The sequence below is a fragment of the Pogona vitticeps genome, chromosome 4 (genome assembly GCF_051106095.1).
Source record: "Pogona vitticeps strain Pit_001003342236 chromosome 4, PviZW2.1, whole genome shotgun sequence".
Lineage (NCBI taxonomy): Eukaryota > Metazoa > Chordata > Lepidosauria > Squamata > Agamidae > Pogona > Pogona vitticeps.
The window spans coordinates 53096619-53119521 of NC_135786.1; the positions used below are offsets into that span (position 1 = coordinate 53096619).

General features: G+C 39.9%; 1 protein-coding gene across 4 annotated transcripts in view; it reads right to left on the minus strand.

The window, feature by feature from the left end:
- The window catches only part of SCUBE3 (signal peptide, CUB domain and EGF like domain containing 3), a 171138-nt gene that overhangs the window by 129104 nt on the left and 19131 nt on the right, over positions 1-22903 (minus strand). For all 4 annotated transcript variants that reach the window (XM_072997396.2, XM_072997394.2, XM_020796188.3 and 1 more), the window contains exons 2-3: positions 2001-2123; positions 279-404 (exon numbers count right to left, since the gene is read on the minus strand). In XM_072997396.2, the coding sequence (XP_072853497.1) occupies positions 279-404; positions 2001-2123 (249 nt within the window). The remainder of the gene's footprint in view (positions 1-278; positions 405-2000; positions 2124-22903) is intronic.

A 22903-nucleotide genomic window follows, 5' to 3' on the forward strand; every position in this document is an offset into this window, starting at 1 on the left:
ATAAGAATAAATACAAGAAGAACCAGGGAAGAGAGGAGGGTCTCCCGCTTTTAACAACTGCAATTAAATCAGAAAAAATGCACTCAACAAACCAGTGGAAGAAATCAGTATTAGAATTCAGAACACAAATGTACACTTTACTGCCTCTGCTTTAGGTTCCTTCAGAATTATGAAGTCCACATAGTGTAACTTCTGCAGTTATTTGTTCTAAATATCACATTTTCAAAATCAAAAACAGCAGCAGTAGCAACATCGCTAATCTTTTGTGAAGGCCTTACCAAGGCAGTTATGACCATCATGTGCCAGACGAAAGCCATCATAGCAGGTACATCGGTAATTTCCTGGAATATTGACACATTCATGGACACAGCCAGCATTGTCATCACGCTCGCATTCATCAACATCTGCATGTAAAAGAGAGAGAGGATCAGAGATACGAGAGAACTCCAAAACCAAAGATTATCAATTTCACTCCAATCCCATGCCTAACATTTCCCAGAGGACTTTAGCTGAACTGACACATATATTGCACCAGAAATGTATGTAATTTCAGATATACTTTATTTATATCATATATTTTATATAATATCTTAACATTACATACTTTATTGATACAATCATTTATACAACATACTTCATTTAAAATTCAAAGAAGGTTGCAACAAGTAACTGAGAAATACATTTGATATAGTCTATAAGGTAATCCACACTCTTATAGTTACCATTTGGCAAGCATTTTTCCCATAAAGTCACCATAACCAAGTCCATACCCAAAAAGTCACCCTCAAATGCATGGTACATGTACCATCATGCTACTCCAAAAAACAAGCAAACAAAAAACCCCACAGAAATTCAGTCACTTTTTTCTGTTCTCCTCTTTACACTATCAGATCAAGAATGTGTGTATACAGTGTTGTCAAATTCTAGATGATGTCATGTACCAAGTCTATAACATGTGATATGAAGTCCTACCCTTACAATTCTATTTCAAGATGGCCTTGATACAATTCATTGGAGAAACCAGTTCAGAGGCAACTGGAGTAACTGGAAGAGCAACAGAAACATTTCAACAGCCGATTGTTTTTGCCATACCTAATCCCATTTACAGAATAACTCATCCCTTACTTTGATTCAAGATTTCAGCAGGAAAGGATCTATCAAGGAACTATCAAATCAAATGACACAATTAACAAAAAATACCCATAATAATGGATTGTGTGTCTACTGTAGTACATCACTAGAAATGTAGGAATTGTTTCAGCAAAAATATAATAGTTCCCTCTCAGCACATTCCTGCAATGAGCACCTGCAGTTGGCCATACTGAATATACTGACCACCATGATCTCATGGAAGCTTCTTTCAACCCTTTGACCAATGATGACCAATTCATCCTAACTGTGGAGACAGGAAGTAGATAAGGAATGCTGAACCTTAAACTTCAATCTTCTGGGGCCCAGAATGATCTGAAGGCTGAAGGCACACAGAGAAAGCTATAGAAAGCATAATTAAGCTAAGCAATATCTTATGTCTTATTCCTGAGGAAGTGGATTTGTCCACAGAAGCTCACACTAAAATCTAGGAGCTACTTTTTAGGGTGCCACAATGTTGTTGTTTTTTGCCTGATAAGCTAAGCATAGTTAAAACTCTGCCCACTCAATGCCAAGAGAGTCTGCCCTGGAATTTTAAGCCAGATGTTGAGCTTCCAAAAGAACAGAGTGAAACCTGTCAAATACTGTAAATAAGAAAATTTATTCAGTGAAACAAATAAAACAAAAATCTATATGGGGGGGGGACTTTTATTGTGACCACATACTGTAGATTGTGATTGCAACTCATTTTAACACTCATTTTAATGAGTCAAATAAGAAATTTAACTGCAACCAACACTCAGCTTTTTTAAAAAAAATTAAAATACAATGTGCTTTTGTTCAATTTAGCAACATAAATGCTGATAGAGACATGTCATCTATGTTTCTATGGATTCAGCAACCCTCCCTACCTTTGCAGTGTTTTCCATCCCCAGTGTAGCCCGACTTGCAGATACATTTGTATGATTTGGGAGTGTTCTGGCAGATGGCATCAATGTGACAATTATCAGTCCCATCAACACATTCGTCAATATCTACAAAAGAAAATGAGAAAGTCACAGCATAAAATCCAGTTGTCTAAAACCTAATTAAATACACCATCCAACTTCTATCCTGGGAAGCTGAATTTGTAATAGCAAGCACAGCTAACACAGTATGTTGTTTGTATACTAACTTTGTGCATTAAGCAGGACTATTACATACATTCAAAGGATTTGTACGGATTTACTGACAACGCAGTTGTTGAATTTCCAAACTGTGTTATTGTTTGTAACACAAATGTTATGAAATTATCATTTTTTGAATCACATCAAAAGCATTCCCTTTGTGGAGACTGACTTGACACCGCGATGAGACAGCAGCAGGAGGACAGAGCTCTGTCCCCTGGGCTGAATTCTGACCTGTTTGGGACACCCCAGGGTGTCAAAACCACCCCAAAGAGATGGTGAACTGGGAGGGAAGCCTGTTGATCATAGGGGGGGACGGCAGTCATCCCTGTTTGATCCAGGACACTCCCTAATCAGCCAACGGGCAGAAACAAGCAGTTTTTTGCTTGCAAGTCGTTGGCAGCTGGCAATAAGAGAAGCAACAATCAGCTATTCAACATCTGTGTTACTATTGGGTGAGATATATTTTTACAACTAATTGCTTTTGATTACCCCTGGAGAATTCCTATATACAGAAAAAAGAACCTTCTATCAATCTCATCAATCATAGAGCAGCAGAAAATCTGGAGAGAGGGATAGTTGATGCAAAGAAAATAATTTAAAGATTTATGGGACATTAACTACTCATTTAAATACATTTAAAATATACTTTAAGAATGTTATAATTTGGCGTTATAAATCTTAAGAAATTTTCTCATAAGTTATTACTAGTTAAGTCTGGATTTATCTTTTGTTTTGACTACTTGAATTTTTTTGGCATAATGCCCAGATCAGTGACCTTGAGTACTCTACTGCTGTTTAAAGCTTGGAAACCTGATTTTTATTTCTTTTTGATTTTTTTGTGCCTGGCTGGAACATAGACAAATTAACCCTAAAGTGGATCTTTTTAAACTGTACTTTGGGAATTAGTATATTGGGCCAAAGTGAACTTTTTGGTACCACCTCCAGGGACTTGGAATTTCAGTTTTGGATGATGCAGAAATGCGGCAACAAGGCTACCAGGACATGGTTACAAACACTGAATTGGACTGTGATATTTGGGGGTTTTGAACCTCGGTTCGGGCCTAGTTGGCCAAAATAGATCCTTTGAAACTGCCCCGGGAGCTGGAAGTGTTCGTGTTTGACTAGCTGGTGTAAACCTGTGGGAATTATGCCATCAGGCCACAGATACAACCATTGCATTGTACCTTGGTACTTTGGGGGTTTAAATTTTGGTTCAGGCCTATTTAGCTAAAGCGGACTCTTTGAACTGACTCTGGAGACTTGGAATATCTGTTTAGCTGGCATCAATTTGCCAGGGATCAATTAGGACACAGATACAATAATCGAACTGGACTGTGAGACTTGGGGGCATCGAATCTTGGCTGACGCTCTGGGAACAGAATGGCACAACAAGGACAATTTTGGGATGAAACAAAATCTACCCTTCAAACAATACTAGAAATAGTGAGATCCCACTACCAAGAGACAAAATTATTCAATGAACATCTGAAGAATTATAGTCAACAAGAGACAGGGAATAATGAAGAAGGAAATGAGAGTGTGCCAGATTACGTATGCCAATCAAAAGAGGAGCTGGAGGGAAGTAATGGGGAAAACCTAAGAGAAACAACTTCAATCTTGGATCCGAGGAGAGTATTAAGGGAAGACAAGGGGAGAAAATCAGCAAAATTAATTTTTAAAAGCCTGGAAGATCCATTGAAGATAGACCAAGTGCATAAAGAGCTAGTGGAGATAAATCAGATGCACAAAATGGTTTCAGAGGGCATGAAAGATGGCAGAATGCTTAGAGAGAAACAAAAAGTGAAAAAAGAGAAATAAGAGAGGGAGTTACTTAGAAAGGTGAAAAAGGGAAAAATGGGAAGGGGGCCCTTCATGTTGAAAAACATGTATATATTTAACTTCGGGAACTGTAAAGGAGCATATCCTTTATATTAAAAAGGAGAATTAAATTGAAATAAGGGAGCTCTAACCAGGATAAAGATGTAATATGGTGGGTTTTCATTTTAGGTAAATTAAACTAGATATAAGGTTGGGGCATGGATCTGGAACTAGTTTTATTAAGAATGTTATTAGAAGATCTTGAGAATATTGTACACTATGAAAGTAATATTATGATAGTAGCCATATTATATACTAAAATAAGTACATGAATGGTTTGAATGTTTGAAAGATGTCTGGAATTTGGGGGGACAACTGGGAAGACACTGAGGTGTAAAAATCAAATAATTGTAAGCAAATCATGTAACACAATGTTTGACAAGAACAAATCAAATGTAGATAGAGTGAAAAACTAATAAAATGTTTTTTAAAGCATTTCCTTTGTAACAATGTAGTGCTTTTAAAGAGCTACATTAATGTGAAAGGTCAGTTTTGAGGTTTTTCAGCAATCCGTGATGCAATGTCTAAGACTGATAACAGGCACAATGATTTAGATGGGCAGCAGCTTAATTTACCCGCTAATTAACAGTCCTTAGATTGTGGTGAAAATGTCATCTGGCCTAACTGTTATGTGCAGGATTTGATTATCATTGGCAAGCCCTCTTCTGTTTGTCAAAGTCTGAAAGGAGCTGAATCCTGTATGTAGCTCTTGATGCACACAGCAAGGTAACTATGATCTGGAAGCCACTGTGTGCAGTACATGCTCAATGTCTCAATACATCTGTGAAAAAAATTGTTTGTCTATATGAAAGCCACCATTTTTATATATAAGGCAAACAAGTTCTATTTCGCAATTCAGATTGACTGTAAATGTAATGTATAAATATGTGGTTTTTACTGCTTAGGATGCTACAGCTACTAAACAAAGAGGGGACCTGAGTAATGTGTGTTCCAGAAACTGTTCCATATGCATGCATCATGTGAATTTCGTTGTATGGTATACTGTGTATATACTTACAATGACAATAAATTATATTATTATTATTATTATTATTATCAGAAGCAGAGACAGGGAAATCTCAACTAATCAATGGCAGTGGCAAATAAATTCAGAAATTGGGCTCCAAAGGGGGAGGGTCTTTTTTAACCAGAATACACAGCCATATTCCATATTTGCTAAGCAACGCAGCTCATAGTATGTCTGTCTGAATTGGTGGTTCCCAACCTTGGTTAACCCAGGTGTTCTGGAATTGCAGTCCAAGAACATCTGGGTTACCCAAGATTGCAAACCAAAAATGAATGGATATACAGTAGTCCAACTAGATATGCCTTGGTCTTCTCTATGAAAATATAGTAGTGATTTTAAACCATCATAATTCCAGTGAGGAATGGTAAATGATACACCTACTCCAAACATTTTGGTAAGCATTGCAAAAACAACTGAAATGTGTGTACTCTTGCCTTAGTAGAGCCAGGGTTAAGGTGCTACTGCTGACTGTTGTCCGTCAGCATGTGTATTATTGCCTTTGACCATGACAGTTTCATTCTACTGCATAGTTAATAACAACTAATAGGTCTTTCTTTCATGCATCTAATTCCTTTTAAAACAATACAAGCTAATAAGCTTCCACTGGATCCATAGATGAATTGTCTATTGAATAAAGCAGTATTTTCTTATGTTCTCTGCTATTTGTGGTGTCAGTTTCTTTGGGAAAATCTTAAATTCTACTGGTATGAAACAGAAGACAAGCTTTGAAAGGCTGGAGTGTAACTTGAAGAATCCCCAATGGCCATTTTCAAGCTCTGGAGAAAAACCTCTCTTTATATCCAATCTCATAATTTTATATATTTCCATCATGTCCAATCATCCCCCACACCACTCGTACACCAATCTTTATATTCCACCCTTGATTGACTTGAGTTATATAATCACACATTTCATGCCGTTCAAAACATACAACTATTTCAAATGCAAAATATTAGTGTTCATTAAGAAGAGTGGGGGAACAAACAAATATTGGAGAGCCACCAGCTCCACAGGATTTGGCAGAAACAGTGTTATGCTGGCAAGACAGCAGATACGAAACTGTTATGAATGATACGCTGGTGCATATTCTACCCAGAACTTGGATAAGTTTCTTTTTTAGACCAGAATACACAAGTCAGAAAGGCCACTGTGAGTGTATGAGCTCTGTGGAAAAAAAGGGGGGGGAATCAGTCTCTCCACTAGAGCAGGCAAGAGAAATTTCTCTCCTGTCAATTTCATACATTTTAAAGTCATCCTTGCCTCAATAAATATCCATGCCCACATCTCCATAATACAGCACAAAGCGTATTGTGATTCAGCACTCAGAAACACAACATAACCATCTGAATATACACATTCCTCATTTTGAAGACCACAAGTCGGATGACGTTCCATAACTATATCTCTCTGGCCTCATCTCCTGCAGACTCTGAACTCATAAGGGGGAATCCAGTAATAGCAAATAGGGGAGCACAAACAGAGAAGGAACTCAGCCCTACATGGGAGAAAGTTCCCCCATTCACAAAGGCCAGGCACTGCATTAAAAGCATAACATTTTTGCTTATACAGTAAGACTATAGCCCAGATGAATGGAGACAAACAACCTGTTTCTTTTATTGAAGTTTTTTTTTTCAAATTGTGTTTAAAATACTTACACTTTTCTTCATTTTATGTATTTGTACTGCTTGATACTAAGCCACCTTACAATATAAATTTAACTTAAATAATTATATAAATAAAAACACAGCCAGAATTAAGCACACTGAAACCTAGTGAGACGAATTGGTTCCCCCATAAGCAAAAATAGGCAATTTCCAAAGGCCTGGAGGCAGCATGGTCTCCTCCACACCATGGAAGATGACAGTGTACCCCTTAAAACTTTCTAATACACTTTTCAGGATGTGGGGATGGTCTGTTGTTTCTGTTGTTGTTGAAAGTCTCCTCATGCCTTCTAGGGGGCAATTTCACTATAGATTCTCTATAGGTAATTTTAGATGAACATATTTGGCGTATGGCAAAAAGAGAATTTTTAAAAACATCCATGAGGGGGTTGTTTATTTTTAATGAACTCTAACTGGTTTTTTTTTTTAAATCATTCTGACATGTGTGCTCAATTGTGTCAGAGTAAATTGTGTCCATGGGGTTTGTCAAGGGGTTTTAGGCTGCAAGGTATTCTGCAATCAGAACTGGTATCCCCCCCCCACTTCTATAACATTGATCTAGCACTATGCCACTTTAAAATACTTTTAAAAAAAAATTAAGTAAAATTAAGAAAAAGAAAATTTATAAGAGGGGCAAACAATCGTCTACAAAAGAACAACAACAAAAAAACCCACCACAGCAGAAGAAAATGGATTCTTGACATGTTGAAGGACCCAGAAAAATTGGAAACTGGAAACCTGAGGTGCAACTTTGCTCAAACATTAAATGATTTTAAAGCCTGTGTAGCCCCCCCTTGATCGATATACAACACAGCTTACAAGTAGAATAAAAATTGTCCCAAGATGATGTATACATCACACACACACACACACAAACACAATGTGACTTTAAACTGATTCAAAAACCCTGATCCAGCTCCTGATTTGTTACAACAGTGTAGCCACATCCTTAACTGATGTTAACTGATTCAATGGACCTCCTCTATTGCAGCTTACTCTACTAAGCAACGGAATTTCAATTATTATCAAGAACATTTTTAAAAACAATGACAAAAACCCAGAATAAAAGTGTATCTTTTGGCTTCAAGTTTTGAGATATACACCTTGTGCTACATTTACCTCTGGAATGGTTCTCTGTGGTTCTTCCTGCTCTGTAGTACACTGTAATTTCCACGATATAAAAAAAAGTCTATTGTTTTAAGAATGATTTCTTCTTGCTTAATTGCATAGAGATGGGCTAGATACGCATTTCTCAATCATTGGTATTTTAGGCCCCATTAATCACTCTACCAAAGACTGACTTCCACCAAAAAAGAAACAAAGTCCAATCTTTTTCAGAGAAGGATACTTACATACAGTATTTGCAGGTATTCTGTTATGATAGTCATTATTGACAGTACATTGGGCAGCAGCAGAAACAGGATTAGATGAAACCGTGAGTATCCAAAGTAATTAGAAGTATGTGAGAAGGTTATAAATAGATAATCTGTAGCAGGTAGGTCTGTACATTATGACACATCATACTTACAGGAGAACACAACGATTGAAGGAGAGTTGGCTTCTTAATAATTGCTGTAAAAATCCTTCTGTGTAGCAAACACTGCAATTAGAACCACTAGATTGGATGATCTTTGTGTCTCTCTTTTAGCACTGGTTCTGTCATTCTATAAAAGCCAACGGGGGACAAACATGGTGATGACTATAAATGACAGTACAGCGGACCCTCGACTTACAGACGGCTCGACTTACAGACTTTTCAAGTTACAGACTTCTCTGGCCCCAAAATCGACTTACAGACCAGAAAAACACCAAAATGGAACAAAAATGGAACAAAAACGGCTGGTTATGGATTAATCAGTTTTCAATGCATTGTAGGTCAATGGAGACTAGACCTACAGACTTTTCGACCTGCAGCCACCATTCCAATACGGATTAATTCCGTAAGTAGAGGGTCCACTGTAGTTTCTTCTAACTGGGTAACTCCTGACTTCCTTTTGTTGGATTCTTCCTTTTTAATTAACATTATTCTCTTAGCTTCAACAGTATAATGACTAATTTTTGCTCTCAGTTCTTTCAGGAAATAACAGAATTTATCACAATAATTGGCTTTGCTCAGGATCTAGTTTGCTTACTATCAGATTCACATCATGCCTGGATCATTGATACAGCTTCTAAGTGATAGTTTCGGCAGCATCCCCCACCCCACCTCCCGCTGGTTGCAGTCTGTGTGCTATTTACATTTTTGGACCACAACAGAATCTTAAACCTTACTTCCCAGCGATGGAGAATGACTCCTTTCTACAATCAGCAATCACAGACCAAAAACTACAGACAGATTTCAGTCCAGTGAGGGACACTGGATCTCTTCTATTTCAGAAGAGATCAAAGTAGCTCACGAATAGGTTCCCTGCAATATTTAGCTGAGCAAGATCAGAACTGCTTAGCACTTTGATCTTTAAATTCTGGTTCTGTGAAGCTTGTTTTGTTGAGCATGCAAGAAAAGTGTCTTCTAACTTTGAATTATAAGCAGCATTTTGTAAAGTTTATTTTGTGTGTGTGTGTGTGTAAGAGAAGTGATTTCTAATTTTTCTCCTTCCAGCTCTCAACTTCAGCTCATATATTCAGGAAATATTATTTTAATATGTATTTATTTATTCAAAATATTTTTACCCCATCTTTCTCCTTTAAAAGGACTCAAGCCAGTTTACATCAGTAGAATACAATATTTAAAAGCTAAAAACAGTAAGTGTACAAATATTACAAAAGAATCAAACATCATGCTGAAATGGTGAACAAAATTAGCACCACAAACACATAAAAAGCAACAAGGCACAATACCACTAATAGCCACTAAGAAACCTCAAGGAAGAAAAAAAACTAAAAGAGAAAAAGCGAAAAAAATGGGAGAAGAGATGTCAAAGTGGATTGGTGAAATTAGGGATTAGCCCTAAAGACAGGGTTCTGTTCTTCAAAGTAGAAAAGAATATGTAAGCCATATTCCTCATAATCCTCAAGGAATAGTACCAAAAAAGTGTCAGTGACAAGAATAAAATTTCAAAAGAAAGAAAGCTGAGGTTTTAGAAGCTATGTTACAATTGCCCAGATCTACCTAAACTACTTACATTGGAGAGTGTTTTCACAGTAATAGCTTTAAAAACCACAGATCTTGGGTTTAGGGATATGCTCCGTCCCATTGTCTGTTTATTCAGCAACCCCTAATTGTATAGGTTCGGTTTCATGCCTTTCTGTACTAAGCAATATAACCTCCAAACTATAATGGCCTGTTTAGCCATAAAATTGACTTGGTTTTGTCCAGTATGCTGCCATTCTCTTTTCCTCCATTAGTAGAATCCTATGCTTTTAAAAACTACCAGTCAGCATAAATTCAAGGGATGAACCACTGGACTGATGTGCTTAGGAATCTAACCCTTGCTAAGTTTCTGGTTCTTATACAGAGATTGCAAGACAATCTTACTGTGCAACATGAGGGATCTCTAGCACACTTTTAAACTTGGCAGCTCTTCACTAAAAAGAACAGTAAAATAGCCTCCATAAATGAAACAGATAAATGTATGAAGAAGTCTATATAACAGGCAAGATAAACCTCTAAACATTAATAAAGCATCCCTTCTAGTAGTCTTCTCATATTTCCAGTTATTTAACTAGGAAGCTTTAATCTGTATCAGCAAAGTAGTTGCACATCTGCACTGTATAAACATTTACACAATGTATTTGTGTTTGTTATTTTACATTGACCACAGTCCAGGGTAACCACCGCATCCCTGAGTTATCAATCAAGAATTACTATTTGACCTAAACCACTAGAGACATAAAAGGATTTATGATAGGGAAAGAAAAATAAAAATCAACTTTTTGTTGAAAGACTCACTTCCTGATCTGGCGGTAAAGTAGCATTGTGCAATGGTAATTTTGCCTGATAATTGGATGAGATTGCCCAACTGGCACATGGTGACACTTTACACTGCCAAGAGTAACAATTGCCTATATTGTAGCCAAAATGAATTGCTAGGTGAAAATCTCAGCATCTATATCATGAACCACCAAAAAAAAAAAAAAAAAAAAAAAAAAAAAAAAAAAAAAAAACCTTTCACAAACGCTTTTGAGGAACACTTTTCTACCCCTAGCTGAATTCCAATGCATCTTGTGACAGTAAAATGGCTTAAAACAAATAAGGGCATCGCAAAAGTTTTAAATCTGTGTCCCTAGAACACTTTTTGTTTGAGAGATTAAAAAAACTTAGGCTGTATAATTACATTGGCTTAAAAGTTCAGTTGTCAAGACAAAAAGAGATGTTTCTAGAGTCAAAGGCATAATTAATTCTTATAAACCCTCTCCCTTGTGCAATGATTTCAAACCCAAGAATATTCAGAATAGAGATAAATATATATTTCCAAGTAAATAGCTCTTAATTTCTAAGACTTTGTCTGGTCTGACAAGGATTTTTTCTCAAAAGCTCACAAAAGGTCTGGGGGAATTAAACAGAGATGCAGTGCATCATCATCATTATTATCATCATCAGACACAGTCAATCAAAATTATAAAAACTGGTATTATATAACAGATAAAAAATGTAACCAAAAATCTAAGTATCTGTTAAATACTGGAACAGTATGCATGCTGTTCCTAATACTGCCATTTTTAAAATTTTTCTGATAGTGTTATTTCTGAGATCTGCATCTACTTATAATACTGTACGTTGTGAAATTTCTTGACATTGTTCCCAAAGCCCTGATGACAATGGGGACAACTGAAGTGTGTTTCATCCACAAGCAAGATGTTTCAATATGAAAGGAAAGTGAGTTTTTCTGCTCCATTTATTTGGAGTGGCTTTGGAATCATTCCTGCATATGTGAACACCCCCACTGCTTTTTAAAAATATCCTGCTATCTGATATAGTACTACACCAGATAGCAATTTTTTAAAAAAATTTAAAGCATCCCAGTCCACTTGCTGGAAAAGCTGGTGCCATGTCAAACACCTCACTTTAAGCCCAGTCTCCCCTCCATCCCCTTTAAAACCCCTTTCCTCCCCTCCTACCCCTCCCTCAACAAACCTCTTCTTCTTGACCCCCTGCCCTCCAAATCCTTCCCACCTTCTATTCCCTCTGGCCTTTCCCACCATCACCTGCTTCCCCTTTCCACCCCTTTCCAACTTATCATCTTCCCCCACTAGCATTCTCCCCACTGCCCCCTGTGAAGCCACCTGATTGGTCCAGCGGTGGCAACGGAGGTGACAAAGGCAGCAATGGAGACAGCAGTGATGACACAGGTGGTGGTGGTGGTGGAGGCAATGACAGAAGCAAGAGAGAGAAAGCCCAGAGGGGGAGGAGGACAGCCTGGCTTCCTCTAGGTCTACTCTTCAGAGGTTACCATGGAAACTGCCAAGCACCTGGCCTCACTGTTCCTGCCTTAGTTGCCTCCATCGGTGGCAGCATAGATGACATATGTGACAAAAGCAGCAGCAGTGGCAGTGAGCATGCACAGAATGACCCAAAAGTCATGTGAATTCCATGACTTTTACACTGAATGTGAATGTAACAATTCCTCGCCTGTTGTTAAAATGAGACCAGGCCATGTAATGGGTTTTCTTTCACTCTTCGCAAGTATGAACTTTTTATAAACTCAGAAATGTAAGCCAAAATGCTTTGGACTTGAACAAGGCATGTACATTGTTGTGTATAAACAAAGCACATGAATCTGGTTTTCTAAAAGTTTCCCATTATCTAAAACAAGCAAACATCCTGTAAAAACCTTTAGAAGGCACAAATATATGCCACAACAATATATAACATACGTACATGAAATTATAGAGCTATTGGAAAATCTAATATCATGGAGTTGCCCTTAAGGTCTCACACAGAATCCAAGACCGCTGTCTGAGAGCTTTAAGCTCATGAGTATAGCTTCCATCTTGGCCTCTTCAGTGAGGGCTGAGAAGGGCTCCAATCTGACTCCTTGAAGAGCACTGCTTGCTGTTAAAGGCAACAGCAATGTAAATGGACAAACTAATTGTTATGACAGAAAGCCGGTCTCCTGGGCTCATAATAAACATTTTGGGACAACTGCAAAGCTTAAAATTTCTTTAGACTAGAGGATAACAAGACACTAAGGAGGACTTCTGACAATGAACCAGCTTTTTCTCTATGTAAGTTCCAACAGTACTTGCAAAGTACTTGCAAGATTTAGACACTTCAGAGACCTGGCAAAAAGATTCATTATCTTTTGCCAATATTGAGAAACTGGGCTACAGAACAACAGAGAAAACCTGCATCTAAAACTTCCTCACAGTCACCTGATCAGGGGGAGGTGACTGTCATAGTTTTTGTATAAAATATATGGTTAAGGGTATAAGAATTGTAACCCTGGAAATGTGAAATGTAATTACAACACTGAAGTATGAAAAATAATGAACTGCTTGATAAAAGTTACTACAGGACAAAGAGATGTAACCTTGAAAATAAGAGGGGAAAAAAGTATCTTTTAAAATAGCGATATAGGTACTGAATGTCCATCAGAGGCCATTGCAGAGCAATTACAAACCTCTCATTCATTTCCATGTAAATCTGTGTGAATAGCACAGCCTAAAGAATAACTATTAAATCTGCAACTGTAACTATTCCCATAGAAAATGCATAGTATTTGCTACCAAAGCACAGTGAGTTAGATTTTGCATTGACTCTACTAGCTTAAGACAAAACATAGATAAGAAATATGGTTATTGTTTCATCTTATTAGAGGAAGACTCCTGACCTACAAGAGTCCTGGCTGAGGAGAACAGTGGAGGAAAGGGGAGGGTTATCTCCCTTCCCTCTCTTCAACCTTCACTCCAACATTTCCGACTCACACTAGTAACTGCTTGCCCTCCTGCCACAGTCCTCTCTGTTGCTGCCTCCTTACTTGTGAGTAAACTGGACGAGTGACGAGTAAACTGAATACACTTACACACAAATAAACAGGTAATCAAAACACTTATGTGGACGCTTGTCACAGGAGAAGAAACATCTCCAGTGAAAACAGAAACATCCCTCAAGTGAGAGATTGCACTGAAGATAAGAACCTTTTAAGCATGAATTGGACTGCTCCAAATTCTCCTGTCTGAACAGGTCCTCCTTGTCTCTTCAATCTGTCCTTTATCCTTCCTGGAGCAGATCAAATTGTTCCATTGGCAGGGGACTGCCATGCCATATGCTCCACCACTTTTGAAACTGCATTTGAAGGCTGATCTTAAATTGTCTTACTGCTTAAGTCTCACACTTCCAACTATGGAAATGTACCATCATTTTTTTCTTTTTTAAAAAGCCAAGAAAGCCAAGTTTCTCAAGTAAAGAGGACTTCTGACACAGTAGTGCTAAAGGTTTCAAAAGGCCAAGCCATGCCAATTATGAAGGGGGCACATGTACACCAAATACAGCTTTCCCTTTAGCTCTCATCTACATGGGTAAGAAGCCCTATTGCATTGTGTGAGTTCTGGGAAATTTTCTGATTCAATGAATATAAAGTTAGGGACAGTGAAAGGCATAATTCCAAGGCTCCCACAATAAGACTTACCTACTGGGAATCAGAATACATAATTTCAACTTCTTGACATCATGTCTTGCTGAAAAGAAGCACAAGACTTCTTTGTCCCAAGACGTTATATAGTTCTTCAGTGTCAAAAAGAAAAACAAAATTCCCACAGACCAATCCAGATTTGTTAAAATAAAAATTGTACGTGGCAAATGATAGGACTCTAAGTGGCATTAGTTACAGGTCTTCGGGAGACAATGTCATAAAGTAATTATACTTTATATACTAATAGAGCTAGTTCTGCAAGAGTTTTGCATCAAAAATGACTCTGGGTGATAAAAATGCCCCATCTGAGTAAGTGGGAGTTAAAATATACATAGACTAAAATAAGAAAAGACTGGACACCCAAGTCAATTGTGCTTTCTAAAGGAATAGTCCCACACTAATACTGCAAACAGTTGCAGGGGGCAGCTAGTGAGGACTATTGCAAAAGCAGAACAGATCAAATCTGTTTCCATTTATTGTGTTTTTTGGCCTGAACGGCAACCCTCAAGGGGGTTACTAATTCAATTGGGGGAAGGGAAGTCACATAATTTCAAACTACATATGTAACATAACATAGTCAGCTGGGAAACATACCATATTTTTGCATGCATAAGACGATACTTTTGTTAAAAATCTTTAGACTAAAAACTGAGGGTTGTCTTATACCCAGGGGTAAGTTGAGGAGAAAACAAAAACAAGTGGAGGGGGAAAGGAATCAAAGCAATCCCATGGGGCTTAGCAACTGGAGGAGGAAAGCAGGGATCAAAGAAATAGGCTCAAAGCAAACGTGCAGCTGCAGGATTGCTTTGATCCCTTTCCCCCTTCTTTTGCTAAGCCCTGCAGGGCGTAGCAGAAATAGAGAAAGGAGGGATCAAAGCGATCCTGCAGCACTTTGATTCCTTTCCCCCTCCACTTGCTAATTTTGGGTTAGAAAGGGGGGGGATCTTGTACATGCAGGTGTCTTATACATGAAAAAATTTGGTATGTGGCTTCAGAGGAAAGCTTCAAACAGCCCTCTTCTGCAGGTGAAGTCTCTACCACAGTATCAACAAAGGAGAGGGCTTTTGGTGGATTTTCCACTGCTATACCAAATGGAGAAATAAGGGTGATGGGATATAGGATCTCCCATTCTTTAGCGTGCAGCTTTTACAATTTTGGAGACTATGAAAGGCTTTTTCCAGCTATGACCACAATAAACAAATATCCTGTTTCCTCAAAAATAAGACCTAACCTGAAAATAAGCCCTAGTATGATTTTTCAGGAAGCTCGTAATATAAGTCCTACCCCAAAAATAAGCCCCACCATTGTGCAGCAACCAGAAGAATATGACATGACTGTATTTGAATAAATGTAGATTGTTGTACATGAAAAAAAATAAAACATCCCCTGAAAATAAGCCCTAATGCGTTTTTGGAGCAAAAATTAATATAAGACCCTATCTTATTTTTGGGGAAACACGGTATGTAACAAGAAGTGAGTCACTTGCTGAAAGTTATACACATTAGGGTTTAGATAATCCAATTTGCTTGAGAACCTAATATGCTGCCCATTTGTAGGAATCTTGGGACAGAAACAAACATTATCGTCTGGATTCAGGCTGTAGTGGGGCACTCAGATGGCAATGGTTGTGCTTCAGGATGATTTTCTAAGGGAGGACAATGGGGGGGGGAATGTACCCTGTTCATTCACCTTGTTCTCACAGCGGTTTTCGATACTGTTGACCACGGTATCCTCCTGGACAGGCTCTTAGAGACTGGGATTTGGGGCCTAGCATTGCACTGGTTCCGATCCATCCTCAAGGACTGGGTCCAGAGAGGGCACTTTGGAGATGATGTGTCACCCCCTTGGACTCTCATTTGTGGGGTTCCTCATGGGTTGTCATTATGGCAATGCTGTTCAACATCTACGTGAAGACACTGGGAGAGGTCATCAGGAGATCTGAATTGAGGTGCCATCAGTATGCTGATGACACCCAGCTCTATCTCTCCTTTACCACCCCTGTAGTGGATGCCATCCAGACACTCAAGCGTTGCCTGGCTTCAATACTGGAATTCACAAGGGTAAACAAACTGAACCTGAACCCAGATGTTGTGTTCCAGGGGGGAGGGTCTGTTGAAAAGTTGGAGGTGGTCTTTAGACTGGATGGCATCACCCTTCTGCTTCGGGACTAAGTTTGGAATTTGGGTGTGCTTTTGGACATGGCTCTTTCTTGGGGTGTCCAGATTGCAGCCATGTCCAGATCAGAAGTTTAGGCTGATCGCCTCTACCTGGATGATGGCTTCCCTCAGGACCATGGTGCAGATGTTGGTCATTTCCTGGATTGACTACTACACTGCTCTATGTGGGGCTTCCCTTGAGACTGGTCCAGAGAGTCCAGTGGGTCCAGAATGCAGCAGCCAGATTGGCAGTCGGGGCAAGCAGATATGATTACATCACACCAGTTCTAGCTCGCTTTCACTGGTTACCTAGATCAGGTTCAAGGTCTTGACTCTCACATACAAAGTCCTCCAAAGTTTGGAGTCATGCCACTTGTTAGAGCATCTTACCCCAATGTCAGCTGCCTGACACACCAGGTCACTGCAGATTAGGCTCATCCTGGGAGTCACCCCAAGGGGGGCCCATAAATCTTCTACAAGAGGAAGGGCCTTCTTCGCAGTGGCTCCATCTCTGTGGAACCAGTTCCTGGAGGAGCTTTGCCGGGCTTCCTCCCTGGCAACATTTAAGAGGCAATTAAAGACATGGCTTTTTAGGAATGCCTTCTACTCTGACCCTCATTGCTCCAAGATACTTCTACATCTCTGTTCAGTTATTTGCTCTCTGCATCTTTGCTATTTTTTCTGTTTTTATACAGTTTGTTTATTTAAGCCCGAAAACCCCACAACAACCATTAGATCCCGGCCGTGAAAGCCTTCGCGAATACATTGTTTATTTATTGTTTGTTTGTTTGTTGTTTGTTTGTTTGCTTGTTTGCTTGTTTAGCTAATATGCCGCCCACACTACCCAAAGGTCTCTGGGCAGCTTACAACAATTTAAATACAGTAAAAAGATAAAACAGTTAAAATACAATTAAAATATAATTAATACAATAATTAAATACAATTAAAATATAATTAAAATAGACTCTAAAAATTGCCATCAGGACCCACAGTTGATATTATTTCAATTAAAAGCCTTCTGGAACAGGAAGGTTTTGACCTGGTGCCAAAATGTCATCAGCATTGGTGCCAGACGAACCTCAGTTGCTATGGCGTTCCATATTCTGGGGGCAGCTGCTGAAAAGACCTTTTGTCTACAAGCCATCCCTCTTACCTCCTTGAAGGATGACTCTTTCAAAAGAGCTCCCTGCCGGGTAGGTACATATGGAAGGATGGTCCTTCAGGTACCCAGGGCCCAAGCCGTTTAGGGCTTTATGTTTCAAAACAAGCACTTTGAATTGAACCTGGGCAGCAACTGGTAGCCAATGTAATTTAAACAGAATCAGCTTGATGTGTCCCCTAGCGGCCTCACTACTCACTAGCTGCACAGCTCGATTCTTGACCAGTTGCAGTTGCTGGACCATCTTCAAAAGCAGCCCCACATAGAGCGCATTGTGGTAATCTATACGAGATGTTACCAGTGCATGTGTAACTGTCATGAGACTCTGCTTGTCCAGGTAGAGCCATAGCGGGTATAATTTCTGCAGCTGAAGGAAGGTGCCCCTAGCTACTGAGTCCACCTGGGCTTCTAGAGTTAAACTGGGGTCCAGGAGCACTCCCAGGCTGTGGACCCTGTTCCTTAGGGGGAGTGCAACCCCATTCAGGGCAAGGAAATGGCCCTCCAGTCTGTCCAGCAAAGCACCCAGTGTGATGTTGACCCTCATGCCCCCTTGCTTGACTGTCAAGACTCAGAGCACTCGAAGGCAAACAATCCCCTCTTTAACACTGCTGCCACCAGGTGATCACTAAATCACCATTACTTCAGGAAGATGAAGATTCAGGTCCACACTTCAAAGTCTTTTAAATATAACTGGTTCATTGAATACAAAAATTGATAGTGATTCATGAATATCTTCTTTAAGTAATTTTTTTTATTAACAACAATATTCTTTTTGATAATACACTGCTAACTCTAATCACTCCTCAGATTTCCCTAAACTCCACACTCTATCCCCTTCTCCACTCTCTCATGCTACTCATATTCTCTCTGACTGACTCCCTCTCAGGCTCTGCCTCTTATCACATCTCTCTCGGCTCCACCTCTCAGCAACATGAATATGCATGAACAATTAACATAACAAGCATGAACCATTGATGTAATAAAGGGGAATGCTACACCCAGTGACAGCACTTCCATCTTGTATGGATTGAGTTTCAATTTATTAGCCCTCATCCAGTCCATTATGAGGTCCAGACACGAGTTCAGCACAGAAACAGATTGGTGGAAAACAAAAGGCAGAGCCGAGTGTCATCAGCATATTGCTGACTCTTCAGCCCAAACCTCCTGATGACCTCTCCTAGTGGTTCCGTGTAGATGTTAAACCGCATGGGGGACAGTACTGAGCCCTGAAGAACTCCATGACATAAACGCCATGAGGCAGAGCAACTGTCCCCCAGCACCACTCTCTGGACACAGTCAGCCAGGAAGGAGTGGAACCACTGTAAAGCAGTGCCCCCAACTCCCAACCCAGCCTGCCTATCCAGAAGGACACCATGCTCGATGGTGTTGAAAGCTGCTGACAGGTCCAGGAGTATCAACAGGGTCACACTCCCCCTTTCTCTCTCCTGGGAAAGGTCATATAGTACAGGGTGACCAAGGCAGTCTCCGTACCAAGACCCGGCCTGAAACCCGATTGAAATGGATCCAAAAAATCCATTTCATCCAGCAGCGCCTGGAGTTGCCCAGCCACAACCTGCTCCAACACCTTGCCCAAATAAGGGAGGTTCACCACTGTTCGGTAGTTAACCACCAGCCTTCCAGGTTAGACTTTTTTAGGAGTTGCCGAATTACCGCCTCTTTCAAGGTGGTAGGGACCACTCCCTCTCTCAAAGAGGCGTTCACAGCCTCCTGGACCAGGTGCGAACCCCCTGGCAGATCTTCCAATTAGCCAAGATGGGCAAGGGTCGAGTGGAGTGGTGGTAGAACGGACAGATCCAAGCACCCTGTCTACATCCTCAGGTCTCAACAATTAAAACTTATCCATTAATACTTGACCTAAGCACGGCACACTGGATACATCCTCTGATTCTGCAGTAATGGTGGAGTCCAACCTACTGTGAATCTGAGCGATTTCCCCCTCAAAATGAATGGCAAACATCCCAGTGAGCTGAGATTTCCCAGTTGAAGATGATTCTGGACCACCCGAAACAGCCCTGCTGGGTGACATTCTGAGGAAGCAATACGGCTGGAGAAATATTGCCGTTTTGCCAGTCGTATTGCCAGAAAATAAGCCCAATAATGGGCTCTAAGTCGTGTTCGATCAGACTTCCAGCCTTCTCCCCTCTCGCTTCATCGCCTGCAGTTCAGATATATACCAAGGAGCTGTCTGGACTCTGCATGGAGGGAGGATGCTTAGGCACAATCGTGTCAACCATCTGGGTCATCTCCATATTCCATAGGGTGACCTGAGCTTCGAGAGGAACGCCAACAATATCAGACGGATAATCCCCCAGAGCATTCAGGAAACCATCTGGATCCATTAGTCTCCGGGGGCGGATCATCTTAATCGATCCCCCACCCTTGCAGAGGGAAGAAGAAGCTAATAGACTGAATTTGACCAGGAAGTGGTCTGACCATGACAATGGGGTCACAACCAGCCCTTCCACATCCAAACCACCATTTTCCAGTCCCGTTGAGAAGACCAGGTCCAAGGTATGGCCCTTCTCATGTGTTGGGCCAATGACACATTGAGACAGCCCCATGGTTGTCATGGCAGCCATGAAGTCCTGAGCCGCCCCAGTCAAGGCAGCCTCGACATGGATGTTGAGGTCCACCAGCACTAACAGCCTGGGAGTCCTTAACACCAGGTCCGAGATGACTTCTGTCAGCTCTAGCAGGGAGACTGTTGGTACGCAGCAGGGTTGGCGGTACACCAGCAGAATCCCCAGTCTGTCTCTTGCGCCCAACACACAATACAGTCCCTCAAGACCTCCTCTCAAAGGGATAGGAAGCCTGGTCAAGGAGATAGAATTCCTATATGTGATAGCCACTCCCACTCCCCGACCCTCCGAGCGACATTGGTGCGGACCGAGTACCCAGGTGGACACAGCATAGTCCCATGCTGGAGAATATGGAGATACCCTGATCCGAATTTCAACGGAAGGACCTGGCTCCTTAAGAGGCTGGGCGCTTTTGCTTTCAGTTTTGTTTTTGCTGGAGACATTCAAAAGAAAGGCATTCAAAACACAAGCTTCATGACCCCACAGGCACACAGGTAATAAAGCAACCCTAGTCTGAGGGTATATTTATTTTGGGTTTGTACTCATTGTTATGTAGAAAGTGCCTAGTTTAAATTTAAATTTAAGTTTAAACATAAATTGCAAGGCTATAGTCTGGTCATGCTGACTGGTGACATTTTTGACTGGTGAGACATTCTAAAATTTTTCAAGCCCTGCTCATTTTTTTCCTGGTGTCCAGAATTTAAATGTGGGATTCCTTTAAAGTCTTATTTCTTGAACACTTAAGTCTGCCTAATTGACATATCTTCAATACTAATTTGCTTGCAGCTCTGATTGCAGTCTATCTATGGTGTCTGTTTTTGTCCCTGAAATCTGGTAATTCCAACTTCATTTTAGCGAGAGAAAAGGACAATCTTTCCCTCTGGGGCATTTTTTTTATACTTGTATAAGAAGCTTGTCCACACACAGTGCCACATATATCCAAAACCAATGCATGTGTATATATACCCAACACACCTGCACTGACATAATCTTTCACATTTAAAATGTGTGTAAATAAAACAGATGGGGGGGGAATGGCAACTTCCTGCAAGAAAGTAAATTCTACTTTGAGTCATATTTTCTTACCTTGGGGAATAGAACTGGGCCTTCCAAACAAGACCATACAGAAAACTCTGTGACCACATTTTTCTACATGAGACGACGAGTTCATAAAGAGCCTTCCACTAAATGGGAGCGGCTCCAGACCCTTGGAGATATTAGGCCAGTAACCCACGAACGAGGCTGTGGTTGAAGGTTCATAAGTTAAATACTAAATGCTCACAGCAGGATATGCAGCACCCGTAACCTCTTCCTTCCGCTTCAAAGAGTTTGCAGCTGCCCACATGTGGCCACAGGCTCCAATTTCTGGCCCAAGACATATTGAGGGCTTCTGGAGACTTTGGCAAAGGCCTTAATAAGGACAATAGCATCTTGTACCCCAAGAAAATCAATCACCATTGGCACTGAGCATATCTGAACTGCAGGTATCACAGTCCTGGGAAGGAATAATTCTGGTGGAAGAGTGTGCCTTGCCAGGAGATGGAAGCCCACAGATGGAAGGATCGGCATTTCAAGGAAGCATCTAAACTGCTTCCTTTTCAAAGGACAACTCAAGAAAAACATAAGTTTTGCAGTTATCAGGATTCACTTACAGTATCTTCCCATTTGCAACATTAGTATTTACTTTCAGGAAACTCTTTCCATATCTTTTAAGGGACTACTGTATTAAGTGTATTGAACCTTATTACTGCCTGCAATTTCAAACAGCTACAGAGTGCCAAATATTTTGGCATGTTTGCCTCATCCTTTGAGAATATACTTTTACACAAATGACTTTTAAACCTAAATTATAATCTTCTTCTGCCATCTTTCCTACCAAGGATTGGATGTCATCACAGATATCTGATACCTCACCTTAAGACAATTGTGAACAATTATGTTGTGTTGCATGCAAACAAGTTCCCCACAGTTCTTTTCCCAACAAATTCTCCTTCCTGCACTTCTTTTTTTATTTACTATACCTTGAACAGTCATTTGTAACCATCTTCTTTCTATTTCTTATTACACGATCAAATTATTACAGCTTTCTTCATTTTATGTACTCTGATTCTTTGATCTTTGTTCATTCACGTTATTACTTTTTTGTTCATCACACTGTCAATCCAAAAAATTCCTAGCATCTTGCAATAAATAACATATCAAATGTGTCAATCTTTTAACAGTAGCCTGTTCATTATTACATGCCATATAGCAGAACAAAGAATAAATAATACAACAAAATTCACATTGCAGTATTAAAACCATTTTAAAGAATTGTTCTTTATTACTTTCTTCATCTTAAAGTAATTACTCTGGGCCAATCCTATTTTTATTTTTTATTGCACAGATACAATCATTCATCCAATTCCAAGGACTAAGGTACTTTAAGACACTAATAAGGAGAGATGATAATCAACCCATATATCTACTTTTACATCCATATTTGCAGGAATGTATGTAAGTGCATCTATGTATATATTGATAAAAGTGAGAGAGATGTGGTTTTATTCTCCCATCTCCATTGGCAGTTTAGAATGCACTCTGTATCCTGATC